The sequence below is a fragment of the Daphnia magna genome, linkage group LG7 (assembly GCF_020631705.1).
Source record: "Daphnia magna isolate NIES linkage group LG7, ASM2063170v1.1, whole genome shotgun sequence".
In the NCBI taxonomy this organism is placed as follows: domain Eukaryota; kingdom Metazoa; phylum Arthropoda; class Branchiopoda; order Diplostraca; family Daphniidae; genus Daphnia; species Daphnia magna.
This window is the reverse complement of record NC_059188.1, coordinates 10,435,729-10,453,808: the sequence shown is the minus strand read 5'-3', so window position 1 is coordinate 10,453,808 and position 18,080 is coordinate 10,435,729. Positions and strand designations below refer to the sequence as shown.

Below are 18,080 nucleotides of genomic sequence, written 5' to 3'. Positions count from 1 at the left end.
CGAAACAAACAAAACTGGGTCGCACGTGGAGGCTCGTGTCAACACCAATTCCCGCGTTCACACTTGGTTGCGACCGCCGGAACGCACGGGACCCGCAATGTTTTGTTTGTCCAACAACAAACCGATCGTGTAGATATAATTTTATTGATTTAAAACAAACGAAATGTCTTTTTTTGATACAATTTCACGTTTAGGTTTTTATATATGGCACGAAAAGGATGCGAAATTTGAATCATCGTCAATTGAGGCTAATGAGTTCCCATTCAAAATTTATATTGCCTGATATAATGTTTAGATAAAACTTGACGTCGTTTGACTTGACTGAAAATCGCACAGGAAGTTGGAAAAAAAAGAGAAGAAAACAAAAATAAGGAAAATGTCAAAACAAATTCAAAAAAAATGATTAATGGATTTTCGATTGCCACGTCGGCGAACTTGCGTTGGACTTGAAACTAAAGAAGCACACGAACGCCACACATTTTCTGAAAACATCACAAATTTAATTTTTTTTTTTCTTCTAATTTTTCAAAATTTTCGATCCCTAATGTAGGCAATGCCACTGGCTGATTACTCGTCTAGGACTCTGGAACGCGCTGTTCCAATGAATTCGTTCGGCGTGTCCCGTTACCCGTTTGCCGAGTGCCACGTGACCCGAGTGCTGGTAGACCGGAGGGCTCCGTATCGGCTGAGGCTTTCCGTCTAGGCTGCTGGACTCTTGACTGCTGGCCTGTGACGCGGCCAGCTCGTTTGAAAGCATACGCGATAAGACGAGCAAAATGACGCAACGATCCCAACGCTCAATTTCAACGTCAAGGTGAAAAAGTTCATTCAATTCGATCCGTCCACCGCCTCCGTTCGGATAATTGAACGGGGCCGTTTTCCGCTTTTTCAACACCCTGCCCGACTCGTTGAGCAAAAATAGGCGGATCACAGCTTGAGTTAAAGACGAATCAGCTGTTTTTAAGAGCCGGTTGCATTGCGTCATTTGAACGGTGATGCGCTGGGAGGTGGGAAGGAAAGACAATCCCAAAAGGATGGCGCCTTTTTCTACCGGTTTGGAAATGTCCAGAAATCGACTGAGACGCACGATCGATTCTTGTCGTTCAGGGCTTCCTCCATCCAGCCATCCGGCTAAAAAATCCAGCTCGCGTAAGTCCACCGTGCACTGGCCCAGTTCAGTCACGCCCACCAATTTATCCTTGTCTTCCACTTTCACAACCAATTGGCAATCCTGCAATTAAAAAAAATCAAAACATTAAAATCGAGATGACTTGAATTTATTCAAATCAGTTATTAGTATGATCGCCAGATGGATGAAAAAAAGGTTCTTGATTTATTAATTTTTTCTCGTCAATTTGTTCATTGGTTGGTTACAAATTCTCATGTTCTACGCCTATCATCTTAATGATTTACGTAATTATTCACGATCCCCTATTTGTTTCTAATAGCTTTTTTTTTTTTCTTTCTTCTTTTTCCCTAGATCTCAGACATGAAATCCCATATTGAACAGAATTCTCAATTTGGGCAAATCGTCTAAGGATCGCTCGTTTTTTAACCTTGGATCATTATTCACGGTCGAAGCGAGTCAGACAAGCCTTGAAACTTTGGGCCGGATAGACACACACACACACAGCGGACGGAAATAATCGGGAAACAAAAGGCTTTGCCTATAATAGCTTTCGAGGCTGACGACTGAAGGGAAACGCAGACTTTGGGGCATCTCATCACGATTGCCAAGCGCTTGACTGAACTGAAATTGAATATTCCATTAACTGGAGGAAAAACAGACGGCGGAGGGGGAATATTAGGCCGCTCCGGATTTCGGAGCTACGTCAGTGATGCCCGTTTAGTTTTGAACCTTTTCGTTTTTATTCGAACCTTTAGCTGCGTGCATTTGGGCACGGCGATCGTCACTGGATGCTGGAAGCGCGGATGTCGGCTGTGGTAGACCACCGGACAGGTGGAGTCTTCCGTCACGACGTGGTGGCTATTTCTTCGTCCGTTGACCACTCCTCCGCTGCCAATCAACGCGCCCATCAGACTGCCCAGCCGGTGATTGTTCCTCTTCTCCAAACGGACACTGACGGATGGATCGACCGTATCAACGTAACTCCTCGGCGGAAGGTCAGTTGCATTCTACGTTACAAATGAATTATTATTATTATTATTTTAATTAAAATAGTTTTGCCTTTTCTTTTAAAAAAAATAATTGTAAAATAAGTTTTCGAATTTCGCGGAATTTTTTTGTTTTTACTTTTGTCTAGCCGCGCATCTAGTTAATAATATAACCCCCCTGCTGGCACAGTTAATCGGATTATAATACGTATGTATACCACTAGGTTTTTTACTTGTGTGGAAAGAGGAGGGGGTTTATTTTGTCAATGGGAACACGATCTCTTTTAATATGCACACACATGTTTAACTTTGATCTCTACATAATATTCGCTTCGAAAGAAAAAGGAAAGTTTTGCCCTTATGCAGAACCTCCCCACAAGAAAAAGTTAAGATTAATGAAATCTGTTACTACTTTAGCTCATGTTACCAGGCCATTTGTTGTGTTGATTTCGATTAGCTTTGCGGTTAATCAAGAGCGGATGGCAGCGGATTTCACCAACACGTCATCAAAGGGGGGGTGGGGGTGAGGGTTTATTTAGATGATTGAACACGACCACCCCAATCAACAAAATTCGACGACAAGTTGCCCGTAAAGCAGGGAAATGATAACGACAGGTGTTTCCCTCGACCCCGATTTCTACCGTCCAGGGACACGCGTTAAACACAACCCGCATATTAGAACACACGAAATTCCCCACTACCCACATCAACATGGGGCGTCATAGTTAAAATCTCAATCGTCCATTGAATTGCAGCAAAACGTTACCTCGATTGTGATAATCAGTAGCTGATCAAGAGCTGAATGTTTGACGTCGTTGTCGTCCGATTGTGTGACGACGCTCGATTGCAACGTGAGATGCACTTGCGCTCGATTCGGCTCGTCTATCGGCGTCTGCAGCGTCGTTGTCGATCCACTCTTTCATTAAAAACCAACATAAATATGGCGTCGCATTTAGATTTGAACAAGAGTCGTTGATAATGGAGTAGCTTTCAATGATTATAAAAGACTTTCTTTTTCATTCCTGTCTTTAATTTAAGGCGAAAGTGGGACCTACCCTACTGCTGCACGGACTGATTCCGGCTTCGCTGACGATGCTGGATGCGTTGCTGCTAGATCCGCGGTACGAGCCAGGTCTTCCGCTATCCAGGGAAAATCCGGAAGAATCGTAACACAACTCGTTGCGAGACAAACGAGGTTTTCTGTTCGAATCGACGATCGTTGCAGTCGATTCTTCCGTCGGCCAGTGATGGAAATCTTTGAGTTTAACGTTGGGGCCAGTACCTTCCGTTTCGCCAGCCACGGATTCACCTGCAATTGGTAACATGAGTCATTCATTCGTTAAAAATGGCGTCGTAGACTGAGATGACGATGATGCAACACAAGTTGGAGATCGATAGTTCATTTTTGCTGGATTTCCACACACACACACATACAAAAAAAAAAATAAATAGAATTGATTAGTTTTACCTGTCCACGGCCATATCCACCAGGTATCCGGGATGAGAAAACAAATGACAATCAGAATGCTGAAAGCGATTACGATTGCGCATCCAAACATGGCAATCATTTTCGTTTCCAAACTCAACACGGACCACAACATGATTCGATTTTGTTTTACTTTCTTCTAGCCGAGAGAACGTCATGCATTACTGATTATCAACTTGAAGGGGCACTGAATGGGGCACCTGGACACGGGTAAGGGGGAAAGCCGAAAGGTGTCTCTCTGAGCTGTGTGTACGTGCCATTTTTTGTTTTTTTTTACTCTCCCAGTTGTTTTCTAAAACGTTGCGTGTTGTCCTTGTTTGTTCGTCCTCCCCCACAATTCGAACGGCCACCCTCCATTCCCGCAGCTCACGGGAACGCACCTGTTTCACCTGTCTCTCATTCCCTTTGCATTTATTCGATTCTTTCCTCCATTTTTATTTATTTATTCTATTTTTTGCTCTGACCCGTTTCAGCAGATTTTTATTTCACCGTTTGTCTCTTTTCGTTTTCTTTCTTCAAATATCAAATTCGCTTTCTACGTGTATAGGCGCTGATCGTGTGTCATTTGTTTTATTTTCTGATCGACAGGGCTATTGTCACAAAGGGGAGACGGTAATAAGAGCACAGCCGAAATGTCGGGACAGAATGACGGAACCCCATTGCATGTCCAGCTCATCGATAATTCAAACTTGATGGACGCACGGACAGCCGGTTGGCTTTGCCCATTTTCTTCGTCTCTTGTGTTGCACGCGCTTCTCGATGTTGTGGAACAACATTGAGCGGGTCAAAACAAAAATCTGGCGTACATCTAAGCCGGATGAAGCTGCGTCGACGTGCAACTCCTTTCAAAACCGGGGTATGTGTACACATACGTTTTTCATTACCTTCGATTTTTGATGTACGTTTCATCGTTGCCGATGAAATCTATAGAAATCGCGTATGCCTTTGAGAATAGGGACGCTACCTAACCCTTTGAATCTGAAAGATTTTCATGCGTTGGATAGATCGTGCTATTATTTCTTTTTGCTTTTGAAGATTCCCCTTTTTTTTTTCGATTTTTTTTTTCTGTCGATTTCAGCTGCTAGAGAGAACCCAAACTCATGAATGTTCAATCGATCCTGTCTTTCTCTTTTATTTTCGTTTTTTCTCTGATTTTTAGGCGCCCCCTTTTCTTTTTCGATGATAGAATTACCTAAAATCTGGTTTCTCCCTTTTTCTTTTTATTTGTTATCATTTATTTAGAAGGGCATGTATAGGTTATGTCTTTTCTCAGTCTATGACGATATGCCGTTGCACGAATGTAGAGCAGCATAGGTTTAAACAGGTGCATCTTTTGCTTTCTTTTTCTATTTTTCTTTCACATTTTGACGACACCCACGCCCTGAGACCACGCCTTTTTTGATACATCCATTTTATTTTCCCCCCATATTTTTGGGAAAAGAATTTTTTATTCATAAACAAATTTTTCTTGGGAGGTTCCATTTAGTGACATATTTTTTCCGTCCAGTTCAAAGAGCCACGTTAATATTTTTGATTATTAAAAACAAAATGTCACCCATCCGTTACACAGGTTTTACGTTATATTTTCAAGTGAAAATATGCGTAGGGTGCACTAGCTCAGATATTGCATCTGTCTTATCTTTTATGCAAATTTGTCCGTCACTTTGCATACAAGAGCTAGACGTTATATATATGTATATTTTTCCGAAGCTTCGCGTTGTCTTATAAATAAAAAAAATTGCAAAAATCGAGAGTTTGGGATAGAATTCACCTTTGAAAAAAATTTCTTTGATGATACAGCCGAAGAGGAAACGCAGGATATTACGTCTCTTCATTAATTCATACATCGACAGAAAGGGTCACATTGGCCCATCTCCACTTTACGTCATTCCCAATAGAACCTGTCAGTAAACGCAAAAAAAAAAAGTAGACGGGAATATGTTGAAGTAAACATGAGCTGGATTCAGTTTTTGACAGTCTACCGCTTTACGTCTATCCGATCCATCTAACCTTTCCTCCTAACCCGTGAAAAAAAATAAAAATAAAAACTATTGCGCAGTTTCAGAAAGGACTAGCTGGAGGCATATGGGCATTTTGCCGGTCCATCACGTTCCATTTTCCAAGATGCGCATCTGTTTGACAGAATGACACCGTCAATAACAACAGGGTCCTCCTCACTCGGTAAAATCAAGCGCAGTTGCCACTCAACTGGCCTATTAAACATTTGATGGCCCCCGGTGTGTTCAGGCCATCCATCCCTAGATCTGCGTTATTATACGCCATCTATAATTCCGTGAGAATCCAAAGTTTTACACTGAGGCATTTACCAATACATGAGCTTGCATTGTAGACGGTGAATTCGGGAACTGGACCATCGGCTCAAAAAGGTCGCCCTGTACAGTCTGCACAGAGCAGTGACACTCTGTAAGACAGTTAACATGTTTTTGTGATGCTATAGAGACCTGCTTGCCAAGTCATTATAAAGATTTTCGTGCATCTCCTATTTTTTTGTTTGGGGGGGAATAAGATGTTTTTTTCGTTTTTTGTCGGTGGAATGGGGGAATATGGAAATTAATTGAATATTCATTGGATAACCTTTGCTTTGCGACAGGAGAGAGTCTATTGTCTCTGCTCTGGTTGCCAATCCAACTTGTTCTGTAAAGAAAATTTTGACTTTAGTTTTTTTTTTTTTTTTCACCCTCATTTACCGAGACGTGAACCTGCTGTACAAAGCCATTATACAGATTATAACGAACTCTGTATACAGCGACTATACGTCTATATTAATGTTTCAATCGATGTATAATCTACGAGTTGTTCGTTTGTTTTGGGGGGGGTCCTTGTATCAATGCGGAGAAAACAAAAGGGGATTGAAATTTTGAAAGAACAGCAAATCGGAGCAAAGAATCAATGAATTTTACAGATAGTTTATGGTTTCAAAAAAACAAAAAAAAAAACATAATACTAAGACATTATAATATAGTGGTAGCTGTTTTCTATATAGGGCTATAGGGCTAAAGAACGGGCATTTATAATCGAGTAAGACCCAACAGCCGCAAAAGCAGCAGCCGTTTGAGGGATGACTCGGCATTGTAAAATTCGATCTTACTGATGGTAGTTCCAATCATCCGTCACACACTCTAACGATTTTGTTTTTCGAAAAAAAATTAAAAAAATAAATTGTTTTCTTTGATGGGAGGCTCGAATCTTCTTGATCATACCCAACAATAATATCCTTATCTATCGAGGACCTATATACATTTGATTGATTCGACAATCCAAACACAGTCATTCGTTATTACACAGACACCTACCATATATCTACGATATATAAGGTCCTTTAAAAAAAAAAAAACAATCCAGCTGATCAACGGATCGAATAATATACTACACCCGTATCGGTGTAGTTGCATCAAATGTTCCCCGTCTTTTTTTGGAATGAACGCACCGTTGCTATTATAATCCAATCAAAGGGCCAATAAATCTTGTGATTGTAATGAAACAAAGAAGGGAAAGGAGACGGTATATACTTTCACACGTGTTGCGCGATCAAACGATAATTTCTAATAGTAAACAACGCCACTGAGGAATGTAACTACTTTCCAATTCAGTTGGGAAATCATCGATGAAACTCTTGACGCCCATTTTTTGTTGTTGTTGTTCTTTTACCCCACCCCTTTTACGTAGACACAGATGCCTTTTACTCTGTTTCTCTCTCACTCTCTTGATGGTCGTTACGTATCGTCCGTATCTCTCGTTAGAACTATATCTGTTTCTGTTGTTACACATAATTACTTTTATTGCGACTGTTTTTCTTTTTGAAAAGAAGAAGAAATCAAACTCCACTCAAATCATTATTGAGTAATCGTTGTGCCTCTCGGCTAACATTTGCCCCCCCCCCCCGTGTGTGTGTGTGTGTGATGTATAGAGCTGGGTGTGTAAATGATGCCTAATACCAACCATCAATCGACGTCACGTGACTTTTTGCTGCGGTCACGTGACTGCCGCAAAAAAGGTCCCCCCTTCCCCTTTTTTTTTTGCATCGCCATGTTTTTGTTATTAAGCAAATCAATTTGTTCAAGGAATTAAAGGGGTGTGTATCTACATACGTGCTGCTGTCGGAAGTGAAAAGGAGGGAGTATAGGGGGGATGTTGTTATCCTCACGATGTGTATACACAGGGACACGAAAGGAGGGGGCGGTTGTCTGTATAGTAGATATATACAAATTGAGTTAATCGTTATTACTCTGTGTGTGTGTGTGTGTGTGTGTACTTTCGTTTTCTATGGGTTTCTCCCCCCTTTTTTTGTATCGGAACCTTATGTCTTTTTTCCTGTCAGACCGTAGGGTCCATCTACTAATCGTAAAGGGGGGGGAACAAATGAGGGTATGGGTATTCAGATCTTTTGCGATATTATTATTATTATTATTTTTTAAAATACGGCTGGATCGATTTGTTTTTCTCCGGAATCGTGTACGGAAGTACTGGAATACATCCGGCATTTTTTTAAAATGAGATCCGGCAAATCAATTGCTATTCGAAGTAGGATGACGTTTTTAAATGGAAATTTCGTGTCATTGTCCAGCGTCCGTGTACGGCAGTTGACGAGCCATTGTTTGTAAAGTTCCCTTTGAAACTGTTGCAAGCGCAGATTGACAGACATGCACGTCTATAAGTTGCGTGTTTGTCGAGATTTTCTCTTGTACATGCAGCACAGATTCTAATTACGTATATACATCCAAATTAATAAAGACAGGCACAATGGGTTTCCATTTAAAAGGGGGAAACGGAAAGAAACCGGAACCGTCTGGTTCCGGTTATCGGCCGTGAAGAACTTTTCGTTTTTCATGTGTGTCTCCATATACCTGCCACATCTTATATTCGTTCACGCCGATGGTTTTTATATATATCTCTTTGCGCCAGTCTTTTATGTTGAGGACTGCAATTCCTTAGCTATAGGCTATCGGACACACTACATCGTATGATTTTTTGATAGGCAGAAATGAGTTGCGCAATTAGACGGCTGCGATGCGGACCATTAACTCTCAATCGATTGCGTTCTCTCTTTATTATTATTATTATTATTATACTATCTATCCCCTCTTTGTTGGCCGAATGAGGTAATATACAGACGCATTTATGTTCTTTATAGCTATTTTTATTTCTCATATTTTTTTGTGAAAATGCATACATCGTAATATGGAACGCTATAAAAAAAAAGGGAAAAGGAAGGCGACCGGCTTCCTTAGTATATAGAGGGCCATTTTTATATACGGTGCTGTAAGGGCCTATACAACGAGGGCCTGACCGGTTGGGAAAAACACAATGTGATAGTCATTATTATGTTTTCTGCCTCTATATATATTCGGAAGCGTTTTTGTACTGTATACAGCATATAAAAACGGGAATGCTCATTTCGAGACCTCGTAGAGTCCCCTAAATGGTGGGGTCGCCACAGCCCCATATAAGAATTAACGCCCATTTTTCCCTCCTTCTTTTCCCCCTCTTCGTCTTTTTTTCTTTTTTTTTTTTTGGGGGGGGTCTTCGTTTGGTGTGGCAGAAATTATTATTATTATTTGTTTTTAAATAATTCGATTAAAAATTGAAGTGAGAAGAAATTAGCTAAGAAAAATGACGTCATCGTTTGATACCGAGGGCCTTATTTTTTCGTCATTTTTTGTGTGTGGATGAAAATAACGAGGTGGACTTTGTGTAACAATGACGTAACTGTAGGGTGAGGGGAGAGAGAAACTATGTTTCCATATTGACATAAAGGCCAACGATGAAGAGGGGAGGAAGGGCCTGTCTGCATACACAGGTGTATGATTTGCTCTAATGATTCGGAAGAATAGAATGTACTCAAGTAACGAATGAAACGTGTTTCTTTCTTTGACGATATAAACCCGATTTTTTTTATAAACCCTGGATGACGTAACAGCTGCTTTTCTGAATGATCAAACTTGTTTAAAACTCAATTTGTTGTTGTTGTTGTGTGCGACTATAAATAGCGGAACACGTTTGAATTGAATTTAAACAAGTCCCAACTGTTTGGCGTACATTTCAATTGTAACGAGGGCCTTTTCTTTGTGTAATCATCGGTGCCCTATAACTAAAGCCTTTTCTATCTGTTTATATACAAGATCGAGTGTTAATGGAGCTCGTGATTTGTGGTGAACACACAAGAGCTTTATATATACAATACGTAGACAATCTCTATTCGAAAGTAGTATAGGCTACCTTGATGATCATCCACACATTCGTTGTATGGTGAATGACATGGGTCAATACCCTTGTGCACACAATCTGTTATGGTTTGAATTTCATTCGTGTGTGCATCCCTCTCTTTTCTCTTTGTATACACAACCCACCCCCACTATGTCATAATCTCTGCCTTACAATCCTCTTTTGTTGTGTATGTACAACAGAACTATAACGTGCCAAAAGAGAAGGGGGAGATGTGTCAAGGGGGGCACAGAAAAGTAGCAATACACATCCGGCGGGAATTTGAAAGAAAAAATCCATGTAATTCAATCTATACGAAGGAAGGATAATAAAATCACGGCTGTATATTATTAGATGACATCAGAAATCTATTTTCAGCAAAAAAAAGAGTAATCCATCTGGACAACTGTTTATTGCCACACGATTGATTAGCTGATTTTCATTTACAGTGAAATGTATACTATGTATACACACAATGAACCGCAATCATCTTATTTAATGAGATGACGGAGTATATAATAGCATCAAAGGTACATAACAATCGATGTTAGACAACAGAGGCCGTCTCTCCTGTATTTTGTATCCGCTTCTAGTATATACGTACTTCCTTTCAAACATGTGATGTCGAGTGCTGGGGCTCTCCATCGTCCTTTTGTTTCTTTTCGTGTTACGATTCTACGCGACACACAGTACACACTATATAGAATAAAGTGGCATGGAACAGTCTCATATCGTCCCAACATTTTTTGTTTTTTTTTGTTTTTTCGTTTCTTTTCTTTCCCCGGCGTGAGTACGTTACCATATGGCACTGCACACACGGCCCTACGCGGTCATGCAATGTCATCAAATGTCTCCACCCTCCTTTCTTTCTTCGCCCCCCTCTATGTACACACAATTTTTTATTTTGAGCGTTATTCCCTTTGTAACGTTTACGCGTCTTTCAATTTGAATTTGAAAAAGATGCAAGCGATTCAAATGAGGGCATCGGTGTAGCCATTTGCGTTGCGATGAGCTAATGCGGGGTAGTTGTATTGAGTCGTCGCTCGTGCATTTTGTATGCATATATACGACTCTATGTACATAAAGCATTCACGATAAAAAAATGATGTGTTGGATGTGGCCGTGTACAAATAAATCGACTGTTCTTGACCTTTCTTACAGCCATTAATGTAGGCGACCACCTGATGATGCATACGAAATTATCTGTTTTTGTATACAAATGCAACCATTCACGTACAGTAGCAGAAAAGCACAAATGGATGGGTCACAAACGGGGATCTTCAACTGTTTCACGTTCAATCGTGAACGTTATTAGTTGTTACTGAATATGCATAGACTTTTGTTATTAAAAAGAGCAAGGAGGAAAGCCAACGTGTATTGAGATGTAAGGTCTTGTTAAATATTTCAAGTCCACAGGCAACACATAACTCATTTCATTTTAGAACGTTCAACGACGCATGCATACATAATTCCCATTTCACGACCCATACCTTCAACAAAAACAAAAGCAAACCCCATACCAAACTTTTGCTGAGATTGTCTCGACTATTTTTAGAATGACTCTTAATTTTTCCTTTATTTAAGGCTTTACAGGCCTGGTATATAAAATAATTATGAATACGTGGGTTTAGGATTTTTCGGGAACTTTTTTTAAATATCCTCTTCTCTTTTTATCTTTCAATTTTAATAATTGCCGTCATAACTGTGAACTGTTTCCGAAAGAGAAAGGCGACGCTTAAAGCCAAAAGTTTTGTTCATCAAAGCGAAAGAAAACGAGGGGGAGGGGGAGAGTCCTGAATCTGTAAATGGCGCTAAAGACAAACTAAAATAGGCGAGGCTGTTTCGTGATGCTGTTTTCACGGGCCACATAGATGAATGAGCGGCGCAAACGCGGGGGCCATCTCTAATTGGTTGACGTCGATAGCGTATAGGAAACGCTACAACTCCTCCCACCGATAGCCGAGTTTTGGGCGGAGCCTTTTCCTTATTCCACACGTCTCTATACACGCTGCGAACTCCACCCCGATCAAGGTCCCGCAGAGGCAAGAGAAAAAGAGGAGCACTGCGGCAAGAGTAACAGCAGTAATATAGATGAGAGTGAGACAGAGAGAAGCGAAACAAAAATTTAGGTCCGGTGCACACAAGTTTGACACGCTGTTCGTTCAGTTGCCGGACTGCCATATACCCCCATTTGATGAGCGCCAATTCATCTTTTATTGTTTCTCGTTCACGCTCGCACCTCACCCTCCTCTAAAGAAGGGGTCCTTCTACGAAAGAGAACGTACACACAAAAGGAAAACGAGTTGCGATTCTAGTCACGTTTCGTGCTGCGTGTTTTGTTTTGTTTGTTTTTTTTTCAAATCGGTTTCGTGAAGTCGGTTGTTTTCTAATGCAGACCAGTTGTCTTTAACCGATTCCCATAACAGAGCCGCCATCTTTTTCGATACGTGTAGAACACACGATTGATTTCACCCGCCTGGTGTCCAGTTAAAGAACAGAAGTACAATTGCTGTAGCTAATCGATTTCAGAGGATCTACGCGGGAAATTCAAAGTTACATTTTATTTTCATTTTTTTTTAAACTCGTGTTGTGTTGGTGTGTGTGTGTGTGTATGTTGGCCGCTTGAATCATTGATCGAAACGACATGATGTACGCGACGGACAGTAAGGAAAGCATCCACCATCATCACCATTCATCGCCGAGTAGCGGTAGCAGTGGCAATGGCGGTAGCGGTAACAACGGCAAACCCATCATCACTTCGGCTGCGGCTGCGGCTGCGGCCGCGGCAGCCGCCGCAGCAGCCGCCGTCGTCAACGCCGGTAATTCGTCGTGCTACTCTTCCGCAGCCGGCCGATTTTCGCCCACTTCCTACCGCACATCCGCCGCTGAATCTATGAGACGTTGCATGACAAATTCCCAGGTGAGTGTCTGTACAATTATAATCAATTAAAACAATAACAAACAAACAAAAAAAAAAATAGGAATAGGAAAAAAAAATGATGGGGTGGAGCTTTGGGTTTGTGGGTTTCATCATATAGACGTCGTTCATCTATTGCGGCCCAAATGATTGGTCGTTGGTTTCAGGTCGGTAGGCGGAGCTTGATCATATCCCGTCACACGCGCTCACGCTGGCGTGTATGACGCGCGAGCGGCAATAACACCGAAATGAGGCTATTCTCCATTTGAAAAAAAAAAAAAAAAATGCAAATTTCTCAATTTTCCTCTTTTAAACGGACGGAAACATTTTTCAATCAAATGCTTTGCATACAACACAAATATAGGACAGCCTAATTTGCATACGGTGAAAGATGCCTGGCAAAGTAGTTGCATTTGTGTTGACCCCAAAATGAGATAGGCCTTTTAAAAAGTCGGAAACAAAAGGTTATATCCGTTTCTCAGGTACACGTGCAATCCCCTTGCTGATAAATATACCTGATGCATTTGTCCCGGAACGGCTAGACGCACAAAGAGATATCATTTCCTCAGCTAATGGCAACGTGTTTTATATACTCTCGACCCCTTCCCTCTTATCTTGAAATAATTTCCCTTCGTATGCCAGCGCACCGACAGCACACCTCTGATTGCTGACTAATTGAAATCTTTAATTGGACGCCAGTGTTAGGCGTTTTATCTAAAGTACTAGCTGAGAATATTAACATTTGGCTATGTATCGTTGTATTCACTTAGCAACGCTGCTAAAACACTAATTGATTACCATCAACGCCGAAAATCGAGCTAATTGCCGTTCATTTCAAATTGATTTAGAATTTCCTCTCGTTTCATTTACGGGGAGGTGCCATCTTGAATGCACCTGTCAATCGACAGCTATTCAAAAGTAATAACCCGTTTTAAATATTTTCCTTCCCCCGCCTCTCTTTGCTTAAACTTCCCACCTGAAAGTTGAGTTGCTCTTGAATTCGATGGCGTTGATGCGTCACATTCCTCTTTAAAAACGTTTCTCAGAAATTTTGCGTTTTCTCACGGTCTGGACGGCACGTGCCATTCCTTACCCTGCCTCCTTGTGAAGGGTTTGCCAACCTAACGGGGTGATACGTTCGATGAATTTTTAGTCTACACTCGTCACGTGTACGAATCAGTTGGCATTGAAATGGTCATAGCCCATCGAACATATCAATTGATGGGTCTTACACTTAAAATAGTGAACGTCAGGTAACCATTATAATTGTTCAATGCAACATGTAATTTCAAATTTTCTTTAATGTTCGGAATCGGGCGTGTACGATCTATTATTAGCTTTTAAATAGCTAATTTAAGGGGAAATGTATTTGAATTATTGATGTACTAAATGTGGCGAAATGACTTGATTTATTGATAGACGTCGTCCAACCGTTGACGCCTCGTTACGTGCAATGGCCGGCAATAAATCTGAGTTTGTTATATTCAAGTTTTGATTAAGAATTCTTACATTTTTCAATTAAATTCAAGTATTGTAAATGTACATCGTTCTATCGTTCGTGTTACAAGCCTAGTTCATTATTCGTAGTGGATATATAGTTTAATTCAAAATGGAATTTGAATTGATCAGAGTCGGGACTATGGCGGAGGATTTCTGTACGGCCAACCGGAATTGTTTGGAAGTCTTGGCGATGGTTTACTAGCCGCACGATCGGAAGCTCTGGCTGCTGCATCGTCTGGCGGAGGTGGCGGAAGTGGAAGCGAATCGTTGAAACCGTTGCGTAATCATCACGACGGCAATGGATTCCTTCACGGTCACGTCCCTTCGTCCGTCTCCGTTACGGCAACGATCCAGTCCAGCCAAAATGGACGCCAACATCAGGTAGCGTCTTCTAAATTTTGAAAATGCATTCGGAATGTAACTTTGAAACTAAAACCAGATGGGGCATCCGTCGCTGGATACGATGGAAATGATGGAAGCATTATCGGTCAGCACTTCCGTCGGCGGATCGTTGAATTCCATGTCGTCCGATCAGAACGGGATGTCGTCTGGCAACGGCGGATTGGGTCATCAGCACAATCCGTTCGGAAACGGAGGCAACGGAAGCGGAAACAGCGGTCACCATCATCACAATTCCGGTGGAGGAGTTTCAATGTCGAATCATCCGGGATTGCACGGCATGTACAGTCACGCGGCCATGGCCAGCAACGCCATGATGGCGTCGCACAGTCACCACCATCATCACGCGGCGGCTGCTGCGGCAGCGGCCGCAGCAGCCGCCGCCGCCGGACTATCCGGCCACCATCATCAGCACAGTCATCCGCACGGACATCCGCATCACATGTCAATGGCTCCTCATCACGCTCACGCGGCCGCAGCTCACGCCCATCAGTTGCATCAGCACAGCAACGCTGGAAGCAACAACGGGATGGCCGGCATGGCTGGAATGGCCGGCATTCCGCTCGGCATCCACGATACGGATTCTGATCCTCGAGAGCTGGAAGCGTTTGCCGAACGATTCAAACAGCGTCGCATCAAATTGGGCGTCACCCAAGCTGACGTCGGTAAAGCTCTGGCCAATCTCCGCTTGCCCGGCGTCGGTGCCCTGTCACAGAGTACTATTTGCAGGTGAGCTGCTGCACAAAACAAATGAAAAAAATCTAATTAATTATGTAGATGTATATAGACATGTTTCATGAAGCTAAATGGGGCAAAAGTACTAAACAAAGGCGATTAGAATATTACGTTCGTACAAACAAACAAAAAATTGGATTACGAGATGACTGACAAGCTGGTCAAAGAGTGTGTGATTCGCGTCGTGTTTCATTCACAAGGAGGTGAAATTAAGTATTTAAAACGTATGTGTAGCCATTTCTATAATTGATAAAAAGCCGCCATCATTCATGGACACGTGCAGCCGTGCCTGTGTATACGTTTAATGGCTCTTCTTACACGTCCATCTTTTTTTTGCCTTTGCGTAGCTTTTTTGTAGAATATTTGAACATTTTTAAAATGGTTCTGTTAACTGATAAATAATATTGTCTTTTAGTTTTGATTTCTAAATCTTCTTTTGCATACGCGTTCAAGTTTTCTTATGTCATCCGGGTTATTATGTCTACGTCTCGTGTATGTATTTAGATTTGCATCGTTGAGTGGACGGTGGAACGAGGCCAACTTTTTCTTTGCTTCTTCTCACATTTAAAAGAATAGGCTATCAGAATTTATGACATGCACTCATAAATGCAAATTGAGAAAATTGAAACATTTTTTTTCCGTCCCAAAAAAAAATCGTTCAAGGTTCGAATCGTTGACGTTGTCACACAACAACATGATCGCGTTGAAGCCGATTTTACACGCGTGGCTGGAAGAAGCTGAAGCGCAGACGAGAAACAAGCGTCGCGATCCGGAAGCGCCATCGGTTCTTCCGGCTGGCGAAAAGAAGCGCAAGAGGACGTCGATTGCCGCACCGGAGAAACGATCTCTCGAGGCCTATTTCGCTGTCCAGCCGCGTCCGTCTGGCGAGAAGATCGCCGCCATTGCCGAGAAACTCGACCTCAAAAAGAATGTCGTCCGCGTTTGGTTCTGCAACCAACGCCAGAAACAGAAGCGCATGAAATTCGCTGCCCAACAGTCGTGCTGAATCCATCAATTTTCCTTTTTCACGAGAAAAAGAACAAGTAAATTTAATTAGGTTAAATTTTAATTTAAAAAAAAGAAAAAAACGGAACCAAAGAAAATTGAGTCAGTCATTTAATTGATTTATATATTTATATACATATATATATCTAATACGAATAAGCTTAAAAAAATGATTACGTGTCCACTGGTCTGGTCATTTCGAGTCCCTAAATATTCTCTGGTCACCACTAACGGGGGGGAAAGAAATCCCGCAATGTTTCTGTTTCAATCAAATTCAAAATGTCTGTCCCCGCTTTGATTTTGATCCGACTGTCTTTGTTTTAAGCTAGAGTATTATTATTATTATTCTACATTCATAGTAACATAACGTGCTCAACGTCGATCTCGATTTAAACACAAACATATAAATATTTAATCAAATCTATAGAAATTCATTTGACATTATATCGATACGTATCCATACGGTCCTTTAAAAACTATTCTTGACGTGTGTATACGCAACGTGTTCCCAATTTTTATTAACGTGTAATATTCGGCGCCAATCAACAGGGTTTTCTCTTTTCATCTTTGATTTTGGTTTATTTTTTTTCGTTTTTAGATTAAAAACGATTTTTGATTTCTGCTATGTGTCGTGCTGATTTTATTCTATTTATATTAGCGTGCGATTTTGTTGTTGTAATGTTCGTCGCGGCTAAAAAAAAGCTTAAATTACTGACAAGATAAAAAACAAAAAAAAAAATCATTTTTCATGCACACACGTCGTTATTGATCGTCCCTCCCAATTTACCTTGGCCGTCGTGTCAATGTGTATATATATTGATCTCTTTTTCTCACAGTCTTTTAGCATTCATCATATTCAAACCATATAATATACATGTGATATGATCAAGATTATCGAGGAAGGGAAAATATATATATATATATATATGCGATTAAATATAGCTATAAATGTAGAAATAGCCATACATTGTGTTGTTGGGTCCAATCTCCCCCCAACAAGTTGACTTCTTTGAACGTTCATTTCGTCTTGATTTTTAAGTCCCACGTTTTGAAATCTTGTCATCCTCTTTTTACTTGATTTTTGGAGTTATCACATTATTATTATGCTGTTTTTTTTGTTTTTTTTTTTAATTCTCTGGTGTGTCTGTTTTCATTCAAATGGCTGGAGACGTGAACTCAAAAAAGCAAAAAAAAAAAAAACAGAATTTGTGACGTCAATATTTCACCCAGTTGATTGTTGTTTCGATCTCTAATATTCCTCGGCCTGTTCCCGTCCCTGCGAAAAGTAATCTTTTTCTCTGAATAAAACATTTCATTCGGTTATAAACGTAGCCCCTGCAAAATTCATTTCATTTTTTTGTTTGTTTAAATGTTCACTGCGAAGACGGGGAGTCACTAAGATTGTCATGCGAGCCCTTTGAAAGAGAATCAAAAGACTGGGACGGAAGAAATGAGATATCGTATAATAACGCACGCTTTTCTAATACTACAATATATATAAATATATGCTACACACAAGCTACTATATGGCTGGAAATCAGAAGCGAAGCGCAGCAGATCTTGATGAATAATGAATCTGACCAAAGTGCCAGTGTTGTGTCCCAAAAGAGGAATGACACTCAGTGAGAATAGCGAGTTTTCCTCCGCTGTCTTTTCTCTTTTGTCGGTTATTTCTCCTCGATAGGAACGCCCCGACGAGAC

General features: G+C 41.0%; 2 protein-coding genes across 6 annotated transcripts; one reads left to right on the top strand and one right to left on the bottom strand.

Moving 5' to 3' along the window:
* Nucleotides 1-515: 515 nt before the first annotated feature.
* LOC116926118 lies at nucleotides 516-3,719 on the bottom strand. The gene is made up of 5 exons (XM_032932912.2): nucleotides 3,584-3,719; nucleotides 3,171-3,424; nucleotides 2,882-3,031; nucleotides 1,879-2,136; nucleotides 516-1,231 (listed from the first exon to the last, which is right to left on the bottom strand). The coding sequence occupies exons 1-5, from the start codon at nucleotides 3,714-3,716 to the stop codon at nucleotides 542-544; spliced, it is 1,485 nt and encodes a 494-aa protein (XP_032788803.2). The 5' UTR covers nucleotides 3,717-3,719; the 3' UTR covers nucleotides 516-541.
* LOC116926116 (POU domain, class 4, transcription factor 3) lies at nucleotides 3,296-17,706 on the top strand. Of its 5 annotated transcripts, none has more exons than XM_032932909.2 (6): nucleotides 3,300-3,433; nucleotides 3,745-3,811; nucleotides 4,190-4,457; nucleotides 14,370-14,621; nucleotides 14,680-15,368; nucleotides 16,038-17,706. In XM_032932909.2, the coding sequence occupies exons 3-6, from the start codon at nucleotides 4,419-4,421 to the stop codon at nucleotides 16,378-16,380; spliced, it is 1,323 nt and encodes a 440-aa protein (XP_032788800.1). In that variant the 5' UTR covers nucleotides 3,300-3,433; nucleotides 3,745-3,811; nucleotides 4,190-4,418; the 3' UTR covers nucleotides 16,381-17,706. The 5 variants fall into 5 exon arrangements, with proteins under 5 accessions (XP_045032327.1, XP_032788800.1, XP_032788801.1 ...); XM_032932910.2 differs by lacking the exon at nucleotides 3,300-3,433 and adding an exon at nucleotides 12,488-12,743 and having other exon boundaries at nucleotides 3,745-3,850; XM_045176392.1 differs by lacking the exon at nucleotides 3,745-3,811 and having other exon boundaries at nucleotides 3,296-3,433.
* Nucleotides 17,707-18,080: the final 374 nt, after the last annotated feature.

Coding starts and splice junctions, on each gene's coding strand:
- LOC116926118 (XM_032932912.2), bottom strand. CDS start 3,716: ATGTTGTGGTCCGTGTTGAGTTTGGAAACGAAAATGATTGCCATGTTT. Junction 3,032..3,170: donor TCAGTCCGTGCAGCAGTAGG/GTAGGTCCCACT, acceptor TTTTAATGAAAG/AGTGGATCGACAACGACGCT. Junction 2,137..2,881: donor TACTGATTATCACAATCGAG/GTAACGTTTTGC, acceptor TTTGTAACGTAG/AATGCAACTGACCTTCCGCC.
- LOC116926116 (XM_032932905.2), top strand. CDS start 12,468: ATGATGTACGCGACGGACAGTAAGGAAAGCATCCACCATCATCACCAT. Junction 12,744..14,369: donor GTTGCATGACAAATTCCCAG/GTGAGTGTCTGT, acceptor TGAATTGATCAG/AGTCGGGACTATGGCGGAGG. Junction 15,369..16,037: donor TCACAGAGTACTATTTGCAG/GTGAGCTGCTGC, acceptor AAATCGTTCAAG/GTTCGAATCGTTGACGTTGT.